Source organism: Sphaerodactylus townsendi, linkage group LG17, assembly GCF_021028975.2.
Source record: "Sphaerodactylus townsendi isolate TG3544 linkage group LG17, MPM_Stown_v2.3, whole genome shotgun sequence".
NCBI lineage: Eukaryota > Metazoa > Chordata > Lepidosauria > Squamata > Sphaerodactylidae > Sphaerodactylus > Sphaerodactylus townsendi.
Genome location: NC_059441.1, coordinates 1,845,322 through 1,859,727, shown reverse-complemented (window position 1 = coordinate 1,859,727; position 14,406 = coordinate 1,845,322). Strand labels below are relative to the sequence as shown.

The window sequence follows — 14,406 nt, the reverse complement described above, 5'->3', positions numbered from 1 at the left end:
TGTGGTTTAATAGCCGCCAAGTCTCTCGATATACATGGTGACCCTAGGAATCAATCTTTGTGCACTGCCTTGTGCAGGTGGTGCAAGCAGAGGGTCAAATAGCTAGGGGGGGAAAGGCAAAAATGTAGGGGCAAATGCTGGAGGGGGGGGGTGTTATTCCCAAGAAAGTATGCAAGAATTGCTACCAGTTTAGAGTTAGGAAATTCCTGGAGATGTGGAGGTTGGGGAGGGCAAAGGTTTGGGGAGGGCAGATCCCCCTCCATCTTTCGCAATGCAATAATATCAGATTGAGGTAGGCTGCAGTCCGTCGCCCTGGACTGCGTTTCTTCGTTGGGACATTCCTCCCCTCCTTTCCCCCTTCATATGGTTTATTCCAAGCCCCTTCCCTGCTTTATTCCCCGGCACATTCTAATGGCACATCCTTTTCAGGGGGGTCCCTTTCTTTCCCCGTCTCCCTCCCCGCCGCCCCTCCCTCGCACTTGGTACATTCCCGTCGAGTTGGCGGCTTCCCTCTCTGCGCACATCCTGATTCTGGAAAGGCCGCCGCGCGCCGGGTCATGCGGCCGCCGCCGTAGGCAGCCGCCAGCTACGCTAACGTAGGCTACGCCGTTTCCGTAGATGCCGGCGCTATTCCGCAACGCGCATACGCTACCGTGAAGCGAAACGCTCGGCCATGCAGCCTGCGTTACGGAAACAGCGCAAAGGGGTGGCCTCTTTCCCTGTTCTCTCAGGGACGGCCTTTTTGTCCCACGTTAGCCGGGATTGAGTCGGGACGGTGGCGGGAGGAGAGGCGCTCCGCCTGGGCTCGGAGGGAGGGATCCGCGCCCGCCTTGAGCCTCCACGGAGAGGGCGGGAGAGGACGAAACTGCCGTCCGGGCCTTTCCGGCGGCTGAGGTAAATTTCAAGGGGGAAGGGGTCCTTTCCCCCTCTCTCTCTCGGCTCCCTCCCCTCTCCCTACTCGGAATCAAGCCTCGCTGCGGCCAATGGCGCTTACTCTCAAGTAAAGGCGCGTCAAATTTCCTCTGCCCCCCCCCCCCCTCCTCAAATCCTCCATCCCCTCAACAAGCCTCCCTACGGACAGGCGGACCTTTCCTCCTCCTCGGGGGGCGGGGCTGGACGGACTCACTCCTGGGGAGGGGGCGCTGCGACCCCCCCCCCGAGAAGCTCCTTGGAACCTTCCGGGTGGTCTTTGAACTTCCCACCAAGAATTGGGGGGGGGGGGGGTTAAATTAAAGTAAAGGGGGTCTGGGAATTCCTGAAAATCCCTAGATTGACAATTGTGGGGGGCTCCTTAGTCATCTTTGGAGGGTCCCAGGAAAATAATTTGGGGAGGGGGTCTTCAGTGACCTTTTGCTTTAATCCCCTTTTTAATAAGTGTTTAATAATAATAATCCCCTTTTAATCACTGTTTTACCTATCTGCGACTTCTTGGTGGGCTGGTAGTCATATCAGAAAGCCTGTGAAATAATAATAATAATAATAATAATAATAATAATAATAATAATAATAATAATAATAATAATAATAATAAAACTTCCTAGGCCTCTGGGTGAGGCTCGAATTGTAATGAAGGCCAACAGCCAGCTAAAGATCGGGCAGCTGTGAAATCTACAATAATAATAATAAAGGATTAAAACACGCCCTTGCAAAGAGGAAGAAATTGACCCAGGAAATTGACCACATTCTGCTTGGAAAGAATTGAAATTTCTTTTACCAGGATTCTTGATTTAGATTTTTTTTTTACCTTGATTCTTCATTTAGATTTCTTTTACCTTGATTAGATATCTTTTTACCCTTTACCTGGATTAGATTTCTTGTACCTTGATTCTCGATTTAGAATTCACCTTGATTCTGGATTTGATTTCTTTTACCTTGATTAGATTTCTTTTTACCTTTTACCTTGATTAGATTTCTTTTACCTTGATTCTCGATTTAGAATTCACCTTGATTCTGGATTTGATTTTTTACCTTGATTAGATTTCTTTTTACCTTTTACCTGGATTAGATGTCTTTTACCTTGATTCTCGATTTAGAATTCACCTTGATTCTTTATTTAGATTTCTTTTACCTTGATTAGATTTCTTTTTACCTTGATTCTCGATTTAGAATTTACCTTGATTCTCAATTTAATTTCTTTTCCCTTTGCTTCCAGCGATCTCTGGAGATTTTTGGCGCCGGTGGAAGTAGGGAGATAATTTACAGTTTCACAGTGATGTTTAGAAGATCCTCTTATGGGGTCCCCCATGGAGATTGTGTGAAAAATAGCTTTGGAGGGTCCCTGATTATCTTTGGACTCTAAAACCCAGTCTGAAAGACTAGGGCCTCCCTTCTTTCCTTACACAGAATCTGTCTGGATCTACTTCTTCCTCAATCCCCACCTTTCACCAATGAGAAGAGACCCTTTGGACCATACAGATAACACACATCTTGCAGCCTTTGCTTTGGCTTCAGAGCAGCAGCCATGTGGCACAAGTCCGTGTGCGTGGCTTTGGTGGCCCTGGCAACGGGCTACGTCTTCCTGCTGGATCCCGATCTGCCGGACTCGGTGGTGGAGTACTTCTCAGCCTCCTTCATGTACCAACTGCGGGGGGATCTCACATCCCCCGAGAGCAGCATCGCCACTGCCTGGGACTCGCTTATCGTTCAGCCGACTAAGCAATGGAGCAAAGTTGCTGTTGGGTGAGTGAACGTGGGGACTTGAATTTTGCAATTGCAGTGGAGATGGGCTGTTGGCTAATATGGACTTGCTGCGGACTGGTGGCTTGTCAACCAACACTGTGCTCTAGAACAGTGGTTCTCGACCGGCCTACCTTTGGTGGGACACAGAAGTATTCTTATTGGGACTCAGGGTTTTCATAATAGTTGCTAGGAATTCACACTCGCTCAGTCCACAGGCACCTGTTAAGTGGGACATGCCATCACTGCCTACCCCAAATTACCTATCTGCGACTTCTTGGTGTGCTGGTAGTCATATCAGAAAGCCTGTGAAGGTAGATAAGACATGTCTTCTTGGAAACCGAGGGCTTTTCTGTTTCTATCGTGGGGCCCAGGTTCTTTGACAAAACGATGACAAAATGTGTATTCTGAACAAATTTTAAATTCCATTTAAAGATGCAAAACAAAAATAAGAACAAAAGAACTAGCCTGCTGGATCAGACCAGAGTCCATCTAGTCCAGCAGTCTGCTACTCACAGTGGTCCACCAGTAGCCTTTGGGAGCTCACATGCAGGATGTGAAAGCAATGGCCTTCTGCTGCTGCTGCTCCTGAGCACCTGGTCTGCTAAGGCATTTGCAATCTCAGATCAAGGAGGATCAAGATTGGGAGCCATAGATCGACTTCTCCATACATCTGTCCAAGCCCCTTATAAGAACATAAGAAAGAGCCTGCTGGATCAGACCAGAGTCCATCTAGTCCAGCACTCTGCTACTCAAAGTTGCCCACCAGATGCCTTTGGGAGCTCACATGCAGGATGTAAAAGCAATGGCCTTCTGCTGCTGCTGCTCCTGAGCACCTAGTCTGCTCAGGCATTTGCCATCTCAGATCAAGGAGGATCAAGATTGGTAGCCATAGATCGACTTCTCCTCCATGAATCTGTCCAAGCCCCTTATAAGAACATAAGAAAGAGCCTGCTGGATCAGACCAGAGTCCATCTAGTCCAGCACTCTGTTTCTCGCAGTGGCCCACCAGGTACCTTTGGGAGCTCACATGCAGGAGGTGAAAGCAGTAGCCTTCTGCTGCTGCTGCTGCTGCTCCCGAGCACCTGGTCTGCTAAGGCATTTGCAATCTCAGATCAAGGAGGATCAAGATTGGTAGCCATAGATCGACTTCTCCTCCATAAATCTGTCCAAGCCCTTTTTAAAGCTATCCTGGTGAGTGGCCATCACTACCTCCTGTGGCAACATATTCCAAACACCATTATTAATAAAATAAATAAAAATAGTAGGGTGAAGAGAACTGTTCCCAGAATTGCTTGGGGGGAGATGATTCTAGGTCAGAAGGTGTGTGTTGTTCACGTAACTAGGATGGCCCAGTCTTTCTTGTATTTCATGATGCTCAAGAGTTGGGCAGCTTTCACTTGCTCCAACTTGCCTTTCTTCTGCTGGAGCTGATACAATCATGGCAGAGGAGGATAATGAATTGGGTGGAGTCAAGAGGGTTAGCTCTACCATTTGAATGCCCTGAACGTATACAGGTGTGGAAAAGCTCTATAAGTCTTCAAAATACATACAGCATGCAACATTCAACCTCTGATAGATCAGCGCAGTATGTAGTCACAACTCAGTCCCTTGCCATTTTCCATGCCAGTGATCATAAAAGATGTACTGAATTCTTGCCTCGCGGAAGCATACCTCACAGTTTGGTCAATTTTTCCTCGCTTCCGTTCTCCCTTCCCAGGGTTAACGCCTGCGTCGATGTTGTCCTTTCGGGTGTGAGGTTGTTGCAAGCCCTCGGTCTCGATTCCGGAGAGGGACGAGACCACTCGGTCTTACATTCCACGACAGATTTGAAAGAAGCCTTTGCCCACTTCATGGGGAAGGGCGCTGCCGCGGAGCGGTTTTTCAGCGATGCGCAGTCTTTCCACCACGTCGCACGGACTGCTTTAGAGTATCCTGAAGCACAGGTATGTTATCCGGTTCAAGACACGTTCATGTTTCTGTAACGAGTAATCTGACTGCGTCGGCGGCCCCGAAACAACTTTTTGACAGGGTTGTCTTTGCGGTTCGCTGCCGTTTTATCCGTGCAACAACCTCGCGAAGTATGTTTTGAGAGAGGCAGGGACTGGCCGAAAGCCATTCAGTGATTGTGGCTGAGTGAGGATTCGAAAAAGGCTACCCCCTGCTCTAGTCTGGCATTCAAAGCGGTACACCACCCTAAAAATGTGCTTGAACTGTTTTACAGCTGTACATGGGAGGAAACGCTGCTCTGATTGGTCAGAAAATTGCAATGAATCCAGACCTGAAGGTAAGAATCTTCACTGGTTTGCCAAGTACTGGCCCCTGTGATTCATCCTTTTATCGGCGCATTATAAGGGCTTTAAAGAGGAAAACTAATTTGCCTCCCTTGTGGGTTCTGTAGGTTCTGTTGTGTGGCCCGATTGGACCTAAACTTCACGAGCTGCTGGATGAAAACATCGTTGTCCCTCCGGAATCCATGCAAGAGTTGGATGAATTTCATCTTATTCTGGAGTATCGAGCAGGTACGCTTTTGTTGGAAGGCACAAAGGACCTGTTTCTGTGTTTGTTCCAGCATTTCTTTGGTGGCATGTCAGCGATCAGTTATTGCAAGAACAGACTTGAGAGCCCCGTTATGGGAAGTCTGGGTGTCCGGTAGCACTTGGCAGCAGCTCCCTATTTGTAATACAGAAAGAAGAATCCTGGCCTCTTTTACATCATGGTCCTAAAGGTGATGTATTCTGTGGAGTGTACAGTTTTCAACCAGTTCGTAAACAGGACCGTGTGAATATATCGTTTAATTCCCAGCTCAGTTTCTGTAATATGATCATCATAATAAGAAGCGTTTGAGGCCTTGAAGCAGACAATATGTGCAGAATAGGATAAGCGGGAACAGCAAGCGTGCTTTTAGAAGAAGAAGAAGAAGAATTTGGATTTATATCCCCCCTTTCTCTCCTGCAGGAGACTCAAAGGGGCTTACAATCTCCTTGCCCTTCCCCCCTCACAACAAACACCCTGTGAGGTAGGTGGGGCTGAGAGAGCTCCGAGAAGCTGTGACTAGCCCAAGGTCACCCAGCTGGCGTGTGCGGGAGTGTACAGGCTAATCTGAATTCCCCAGATAAGCCTCCACAGCTCAGGTGGCAGAGCGGGGAATCAAACCCGGTTCCTCCAGATTAGATACACGAGCTCTTAACCTCCTACGCCACTGCTGGTCCTTTTAACCTTTTAAGCGATTGAGATTCTTTTTGTTGTGAGTGGAAGCAGCAATGGGGAAAAGATGAGGGTTCTGCTCCCCTTTTTTTCGGAAGAAGACTCGGGGAACTGTACGTATGCTGTCAGTTGAGAACACCACTGTATGTGAACACAGTTCATTTCCAGTGCAATCCAAAACAGAGTCACACCCTTCTAAGCATACTTAAATTCAATGGACGTAGAAAGGTGTACCTCTGTTTAAGATTATGTGTTGCTTGTCTGTTTAGAAGAGTTTGGATTTATACCCCACCTTTCTCTCCCGTAAGGAGACCCAAGGTGGCCGACAAGCTCCTTTCCCTTCCTCTCCCCACAACAGACACCTTGTGAGGGAGGTGGGGCTGAGAGAGTTCTTAGAGAACTGTGACCAGCTCAAGGGCACCCAGCACGAATGTAGGAGTGCGGAAACACATCTGGTTCACCAGATAAGCCTCTGCCGCTTGGGTGGGGGAGCGGGGAATCAAACCCGGTTCTCCTGATTAGAATCCACCTGCTCTTAATCAGTACACCACGCTGGCTCTCATATAATCTAAACCATAGGTGTCAAACTCACGGCCCTCCAGATGTTATGGACTACAGTTCCCATAATCCCCTGCCAGCATCATGCCTCTGCTGCTTGGGTGGAGGAGTGGGGAATCAAACCCGGTTCTCCAGCTTAGAATCCCCCCTGCTCTTAACCGCTACGCCACGCTGACCAAACAGAAAGGCATCTCTGGCATTATTAAGCATTCAGCAGTGAGAACTTGCACAAAACTGAAGGGTCAGTGACATTCCTTTTTCTGTTATTGTTGACGTCTGTAATGTTTATCAATTGGGGAGCTGATCTTGGAGACTGTTTAGCCGAGTTGTTTAGCTGCGGCTGTTCGAGGCCAAAGCCCGGAGCCGCCGTCGCAACGACTTCTGGCAGCGAACCCACGCCCTCCTGAGAGAGGCTTTGGAACATTTACGTTGCTCGAAAGGCCCTACTGAAACGCGCTGTGAAACCGGCCTTTGTTGGAACAACTCAAAGGAGCCTTGCGGCAGCTTAAAGACCAACAGATTTATGGCGGCGGAAACTTTTGTGAGCCGGAGTCCACTTCATCAGTTTCGCGGCATGTTGCTGATGGCGGCCTCTAGCCCGTGAAAGCTGACGCCACGATAAATCTACTAGTCTTTTTAAGCGCAGCAAGGCTCTTTGTGTGTTTGCAGCGACGGTCTGCAACCCGTGGCTCCAGAGCCGCATGCGGCTCTTTCGTCCTTGTACTGTGGCTCCGCGTGGCTGGTTAGCGGCCGAAAAGGTGAGGGATCGGGGGACGACGAGGGGAGCCTTCCTTCCTTCCCTTCTGCCCTCGCAGGCGGCTCCGGGACTCATCCTCGCCTTTCCTCCTCCTCCTCTCCCTCTGGAGAGCCGCGGGTCCCCCCTAACTGCAGGGGGGGGGGGGAGGATGGAGCCTCAAGGCTCATTTTAAATGTCAAAAAGTATTTGCGGCTCCAAGTGTTTTCCACGGAAAAGAAAACACTTGGAGCCGCAAATACTTTTTGATGGGTCCAATTGGCTCTTTGGGTGTTAAAGGTTGCTGACCCTTGGACTAGCCCATCTACCCCACTGGAACTCAGGGAAACTCGCTGTCCCATCGCTTCTCCTTTAGAAGACAGGCTGCTAGATTTTATTTGAGACGCCAGCTGCGGCCAGCTGTGTTTTTCCTTTCGGCAAACAAAAGCGAAGCGCTTTCAGCTGGCGTTGAAAGAAAAACGGAGCCCGGAAGAGCGCCCGGGCCTACTCTTGTTGCTCTTAAGACCACAAGACGGTCAAAAGGCTGCACGTTGACAGCGAAGCCTCTTTGTAACGATCCTGTTTGAGTCCAGGCCGTTCTGTTTTAATGGCCCGTGGGGCGTCTCCTCAGGTGAAGAGTGGGGGCAGCTGAGAGCCCCGAACGCCAACCGCTTCATCTTCTCCCACGACTTGTCGAATGGGGCCATGAACATGCTGGAGATCTTTGTGTCCAGCCTGGAGGAGTTTCGGCCAGACCTGGTGGTGCTTTCTGGCCTTCACATGATGGAGGGCCAGAGCAAGGAAGAACGCGAGAAAAGGCTCCTGGAGGTAAGAGCCGGAACTTTTTTTTTCTGAACAGTAGCTCGGTTGGGGGGGGAGGGATATATTTTGGGGAGCTGGAAGGGGGAGTCAGCAACTCCGCCTATACATTGCAAGTGGGCTTTTTCCCCGATCCAAAAGTATGCCTTTCCACCAGGGTTCCTCGACAATTGCTCTTTGGCTGAGGGGTCCCCTTATATAAAGCCGTGGTGCGACCGCACTTGGAGCACTGTGTTCGGTTCTGGTCGCCACATCTCCAAAAGGATATCGAAGAGATAGAAAAAGTGCAGAGAAGGGCAACGAGGATGATTGAGGGACTGGAGCACCTTCCCTATGAGGAGAAGCTGCAGCGTTTGGGACTCTTTAGTTTGGAGAGGAGACGGCTGAGGGGGGATATGATTGAAGTCTATAAAATTGTGCATGGGGTAGAAAATGTCGACAGAGAGAAATTTTTCTCTCTTTCTCACAATACTAGAACCAGGGGGCATCCATTGAAAATGCTGGGGGGAAGAATTAGGACTAATAAAAGGAAACACTTCTTCACGCGACGTGTGATTGGTGTTTGAAAGATGCTGCCACAGGAGGTGGTGATGGCCACTAACCTGGATAGCTTTAAAAGGGGCTTGGACAGATTTGGGGAGGAGAAGTCGATCTATGGCTACCAATCTTGATCCTCCTTGATCTGAGATTGCAAATGCCTTAGCAGACCAGGTGCTCAGGAGCAGCAGCAGCAGAAGGCCATTGCTTTCACATCCTGCAGGTGAGCTCCCAAAGGCACCTGGTGGGCCACTGCGAGTAGCAGAATGCTGGACTAGATGGACTCTGGTCTGATCCAGCAGGCTAGTTCTTATGTTCTTAACCCCGTCGATCCTCAGAGCACTTTGGGGATGGTGAGAGAGCGTGGTGGGTGCTGCCATCAGCTGGGCGGCAGCAGGCTGCCTCCGCTGCCCAGTGATTGGCAGATGGATAAATAAGGAAGAGTTTTTTACTGGGCATGACAGGGTAGGAAAAAGTCCCACCTACCTGCATGGGCACCAGGAAAAATGCTGATGGCACCATGTTGGGACTGCTGTTCTAGTACAGTGATGGCGAACCTATGGCACGGGTGCCAGAGGTGGCACTTGGAGCCCTCTCTGTGGGCATGCACACACAGAGTTCGTCATGTGGAAAATCACACACACCCACACACACATCTAGGCCGGCCTGGGCTACTGATCACGACATGCGTGCATTGCGGTGAGGAAGGACTCGGCTGGCGGGCTTGGTGCCTGTGCTCCGGGTGGCTGCTGCCGGGGGGGGGGGGGGCGCAGAGCAGGCAGAGATGCTAGAGAGGCACAGAGCGGTGCGCACAGGACTTGCTGGAGGCTAGAGCAGGCTGGCCCCTGCTCGAGCGGGTGTGGCAGAGGAAGAGGGAGCCAACCGGTTTTTTTCTAAACTTAAACCTCAGCATTCAGGTTAAATTGCCGGGTTGGCACTTTGCGATAAATAAGTGGGGTTTGGGTTGCAATTTGGGCACTCGGTCCCAAAAAGGTCAGCCATCACTATTCTAGTAGGTTGTGCTTGCTAGCCAGGGCATGCGGAATACTTCCAACCCCGTCTCCGATGCAGCAGAGAATGCGGTGGTACGTTCTTTACCTGCGCCGCTCCCGTTAAGGTCTTCTTGCGCTTTCCGCAGGTGGCGGCCGCCATCTCTGACATTCCGACAGACGTCCCCGTGCACTTGGAGCTGGCCAGCATGACAGACCCGGACCTTATGAGCGAGATAATCCATCAGGTAATCAAAACGGCAAAGTGTGCTCCATGGCCCGGACTTCCCGGGAATGGAACCTCTTCCTTGCATGCTCCCCCAAGGGAGAGCTGACTTGCCCTTTTTCTTCCTGGCTGCGCTGAACAGCACAAGGGTAGGGAGACACAGGGTTAAGAGCAGGTGGATTCTAAGCTGGAGAACCGGGTTTGATTCCCCACTCCTCCACCTCAGCGGCAGAGGCTTATCCGGTGAACCAGATGTGTTTCCGCACTCCTACATTCCTGCTGGGTGACCTTGGGCTAGTCGCAGTTCTCTCAGACCTCTCTCAGCCCCACCTGCCTCACAAGGTGCCTGTTGTGGGGAGAGGAAGGGAAAGGAGCTTGTCAGCCACCTTGAATCTCCTTACAGGAGAGAAAGAGGAGGGGGATATAAATCCAAACTCTTATTCTTCTATATACATTTGAGGGATCCAGTAATACTGAAGCCAGTATCTGGTATTATATCTTTGAGGTTCCCAGTTGGGGGAGCAGAATGCTTAGATTCTCTTAATGATGCGATTGGAGTTCTACCCCTGGAGACTTTAGATACACATCTGTCCTGCTGAGGCACAATGATTAGGAATTTACAGGGAATCTACTGTTAGCTTCGGTATTCATCAGATTATGTTCAAGGAGCCAGCGTGGTTAAGAGCAAGTGCACTTTAATCTGGAGAACTGGGGCTGATTCCCCGCTCTGCCACTTGAGCTGTGGAGGCTTATCTGGTGAACCAGATTAGCTTGTGCACTCCAACACACGCCAGCTGGGTGACCTTGGGCTAGTCATGGTTCTTCGGAGCTCTCTCAGCCCCACCCACCTCACAGGGTGTCTGTTGGGGGGGGGGGGAAAGGAAAGGAGCTCGTAAGCCACCTTGAGTCTCCTTACAGGAGAGAAAGGGGGAGATATAAATCCAAAATCTTCTCCCATGACTGCAGTCCATATCTTGACCTTCTGAAAGGAGGCCTTCCTCAGAGAGCCAACCTATCACTCTCTCCGTCTGTTAGCAGGTCTTCCCTCTTGTGGACTCCATCGGCTTGAACGAGCAGGAGCTGCTCTTCCTCTCGCAGGCCGCCGCTGGACCTCACGCCTCGCTGGCATCCTGGAACGGAACCCCGGACGTGGGAGCCGTCGGCGACATCCTCTTCTGGATCCTGAAGGAGCACGGGAGGACTCCGAAGAGAGCATCCGATCTCACTCGGATCCACTTCCACACGTTGGCCTACCACATCCTGGCTACCGTGGACGGCTACTGGGCCAACCAGGTTGCGGCTGTCGCCGCGGGGGCCCGGGCGGCCAGCACGCAAGCTTGTGGCACGGAAACGATTGACGCGAGCAGGGTCTTCCTGAAAGCCCCCCGGGAGTTTGCCACTTCCCAAACGGGGGAGTCTTTCACCGTCTCCTTCAATCCTAGCGAACCGGTGTCAGAGTGGCACAAAGACGGCATCTCGTTCCACTACACTCCGGTGCTGGTGTGCAAAGACCCCCTGCGGACTGTTGGCCTCGGTGATGCCATTTCTGCCGAAGGCCTCCTTTATTCGGAACTCCCTTCTCAGTAGCCTGCACGGATCTCCCTGTGACAGTCTTGAACGGCGCCGTTCGGGCGCTCTGTGGAAGAACCAAAGATTAAGTCGGGCCCAGCCTAGTGGCCCGGTGGGATCACGGGGGTGCTTAACAGGAAGGCGCTCATGTCACAGGACCACCTCCCCCCCACCCTCACCCCAGAATGGCCACTTAAAACCAAAGCAGCTACTGCTTTAAGCCAGTCGTTCGCTTAAGAGCTGCGCACCACACTGAGACGACGTGCGTGTGTGACGCCTAGTTATCCCAGGGAGTCTGTCAACGCGTCAGCACGTCACAGCTGTCTTGTTTCAGGGAAGGCAGAAGGCGGTTGCGTTCCTGCTTTGTGTTGCGACGTTCCTAAAATGGCCAGCGCCGGCCTCCTCGTTCCTGTGGCGGTACAATCACTTCGTCCCCTGCACCCTTTTGGCCAGCATTCCACCACACGGACGGTCCTCGGATACATCCTGTCAGCCGTGGACAAGAGGGAAGGCACTTTGAAAGTTTCAGGGAGACAGGAAGTGCCATTCCCTGCAAGGAAGGTCAGTGGTGACACCCACAAAGCAAGCTAAGAAAATTAAGCTTTGACTGAGTGACTTGATTGACTGTACTACCCCGGCTGGCGGTATTCTGCTGTTGCTTTGTTTCATCACTACTGGCGGACATACCTGTTTGCTGGGAAGCTGCTGCATTGCTGCAAGGCAGTAACTGGAGGCTGTCAAGACCGACACGAACGAAGGCAGAGCTATCTGATCCTTTTACTCAGCAGCTTGTAGAAGGTGGGGCTAACGGCAGGGGCACCTAACCTGGGGCAAGTGCCAAAGAACCTCAACGCACTCCAAAAACACGGCCAGGACTCCTCGTTTGTTCCCGATGAATGTCAGCTTTTCCGGCCAAGGGGAAAATGAGATAAAAGACGTGCGCTTCCATTCCGGACTTTCCTCTCCTGGCATTCGATTACAGGGATCACATGGCCTGCAGGCAAGCATTTCTCCAGAGCTCAGGAAATTGCCTCTGGCCGTTGTGTACAGATCGTTGTGTACTTGTGTGTGTGTATTCTGTCTCTTCCATTCCACTCCTCTTTCTTTCTTGTTGCAAAGGTGCAGATGTACACAGAACTCTGCAGGGCCTGAGATGTGCCCCCCGATAGCTTGAGCAATGGGTTCCCAGCGACAGATCCCCATTCAGTCAAGATGCTCGCTGTTGGGCCTCGCAGGGAAGTTGTCTTTCGCTCAACCCCGTCCTACCTCATGCGCTTAGCTTTCTAAGCTCTGCCCTGAGTCCTAGAAAGGGAGGGTGAAATTTAAACTCAATCATTCAGCTTCAAAAAACCTTTAATGGCATAAATGAAACCCAACAGTGTATTGTAGTCAACTATTTGCTCGTTAGGTGGATCATACAGCCTTTACAATCCCCTGCCAACATCATGCTGCCAGGGGATGATGGGAACTGTAGTCCATAACATCTGGAGGGCCGCGAGTTTGACACCTATGCGAACAGTGAGACAGAGCGCTAAGCGATCGCGGCGGGAAGAGATCAGGAGGAGATTAACGTTCTTGGGTTTGAAGACAGTCCCTTCAGCTAGAACGGCTGAAATATTTAGCTCCTTCCTTACCTCAAACTCCTTCAGAATCAAGGAATGGCAGAAACTTATTGTGGACTCCTGTTTTTCAAAATGTGTGGGACGTTCTCTCTCGTGAGCTGGAAGAACCAAATGTTTTGCACTGAGAGCCTAATAAATAAATCAGCTGTTTCCCTCTCTTGTGTCTGAGGCCAAGTTCCTTGGGGAAGAGTATTCGAAGGAACCTGATGTAGACAACTGTGGCCATTCAGGATTATGTGAGCAGCAGTGGCGTAGGAGGTTAAGAGCTCGTGTATCTAATCTGGAGGAACCGGGTTTGATTCCCCGCTCTGCCGCCTGAGCTGTGGAGGCTTATCTGGGGAATTCAGATTAGCCTGTACACTCCCACACATGCCAGCTGGGTGCCCTTGAGCTAGTCACAGCTTCTCGGAGCTCTCTCAGCCCCGCCCACTTCACAGAGTGTTTGTTGTGAGGGGGGGAAGGGCAAGAAGATTGTAAGCCCCTTTGAGTCTCCTGCAGGAGAGAAAGGGGGGTTATAAATCCAAACAACAACTCCTCTTCCTCTTATTCTTCTTCTATGTAGGATCAAAGGCAGAGCAGGTTTTATTGAGTCCAAACATGCTCTATTTGGCACTCAGATAGCTCTTCTGTTTGCTTCCCATTGGTCATTCTGCTCCAATGAATCACCAGGCACCAGTCACGAATTCCCGAAAGCTCATGGTTGGACTGGCAGGAACCTTGTGGTGACTCAGGTGTGCAAGACGACAACATCCCAAGTACTGATTTCCATCACCAATTACCCCTAGGGTTCTTCCAAACGGCCCTGATTACAAACATAAGAAGAGTTTGGATTTATACCTTCCCCCCTTTCTCTCCTGTAAGGAGACTCAAAGGGGCTTACAATCTCCTTTCCCTTCCTCCCCCCCCCCCCACAACAAACACCCTGTGAGGTGGGTGGGGCTGAGAGAGCTCCGAAGAACTGTGGCTAGCCCAAGGTCACCCAGCTGGTACATGTTGGAGCGCACAGGCTAATCTGGTTCACCACAGCTCATGTGGCAGAGCAGGGAATCAAACCCGGTTCTCCAGATTAAAGTGCGCCTGCTCTTAACCACTACACCAGGAGGATGTTTATTTCAGCTGGATATAGTTCGCAACTCCCTGGTAGTTCTGCTACTCAGCACAAGGGTCTATCTTGCCTGAGCTGAAGAACTTTTTTTGTTTGTTTTGTTAGGGCCCAGGCTAAGGGCCAAACTAGTTATCGTGGTAAAACGGTTTCTCTATATACCACTGAACATACATCAAGGCAGTAGAAGAAGAAGAGTTTGGATTTATATCCCCCCTTTCTCTCCTGCAGGAGACTCAAAGGGGCTTACAATCTCCTTGCCCTTCCCCCCTGTGAGGGTAGGTGGGGCTGAGAGAGCTCCGAAGAACTGTGACTAGCCCAAGGTCACCCAGCTGGCGTGTGTGGGAGTGTACAGGCTAATCTGAATT

The 14,406-nt window shown here is 50.8% G+C and overlaps 1 protein-coding gene across 3 annotated transcripts; it reads left to right on the top strand.

Annotated features, from left to right (window-relative positions):
• The first annotated feature begins 554 nt into the window (after positions 1-554).
• Positions 555-12,691, top strand: ADPGK (ADP dependent glucokinase). 3 transcript variants are annotated; one of them, XM_048481739.1, is made up of 8 exons: positions 555-894; positions 2,344-2,679; positions 4,397-4,622; positions 4,901-4,963; positions 5,078-5,198; positions 7,806-8,002; positions 9,669-9,767; positions 10,781-12,691. In XM_048481739.1, exons 2-8 carry the CDS (start codon positions 2,462-2,464, stop codon positions 11,330-11,332), a joined length of 1,476 nt encoding a protein of 491 aa, XP_048337696.1. In that variant the 5' UTR covers positions 555-894; positions 2,344-2,461; the 3' UTR covers positions 11,333-12,691. The 3 variants fall into 3 exon arrangements, with proteins under 3 accessions (XP_048337696.1, XP_048337697.1, XP_048337695.1); XM_048481740.1 differs by having other exon boundaries at positions 2,153-2,679; positions 10,784-12,691; XM_048481738.1 differs by having other exon boundaries at positions 2,153-2,679.
• Positions 12,692-14,406: the final 1,715 nt, after the last annotated feature.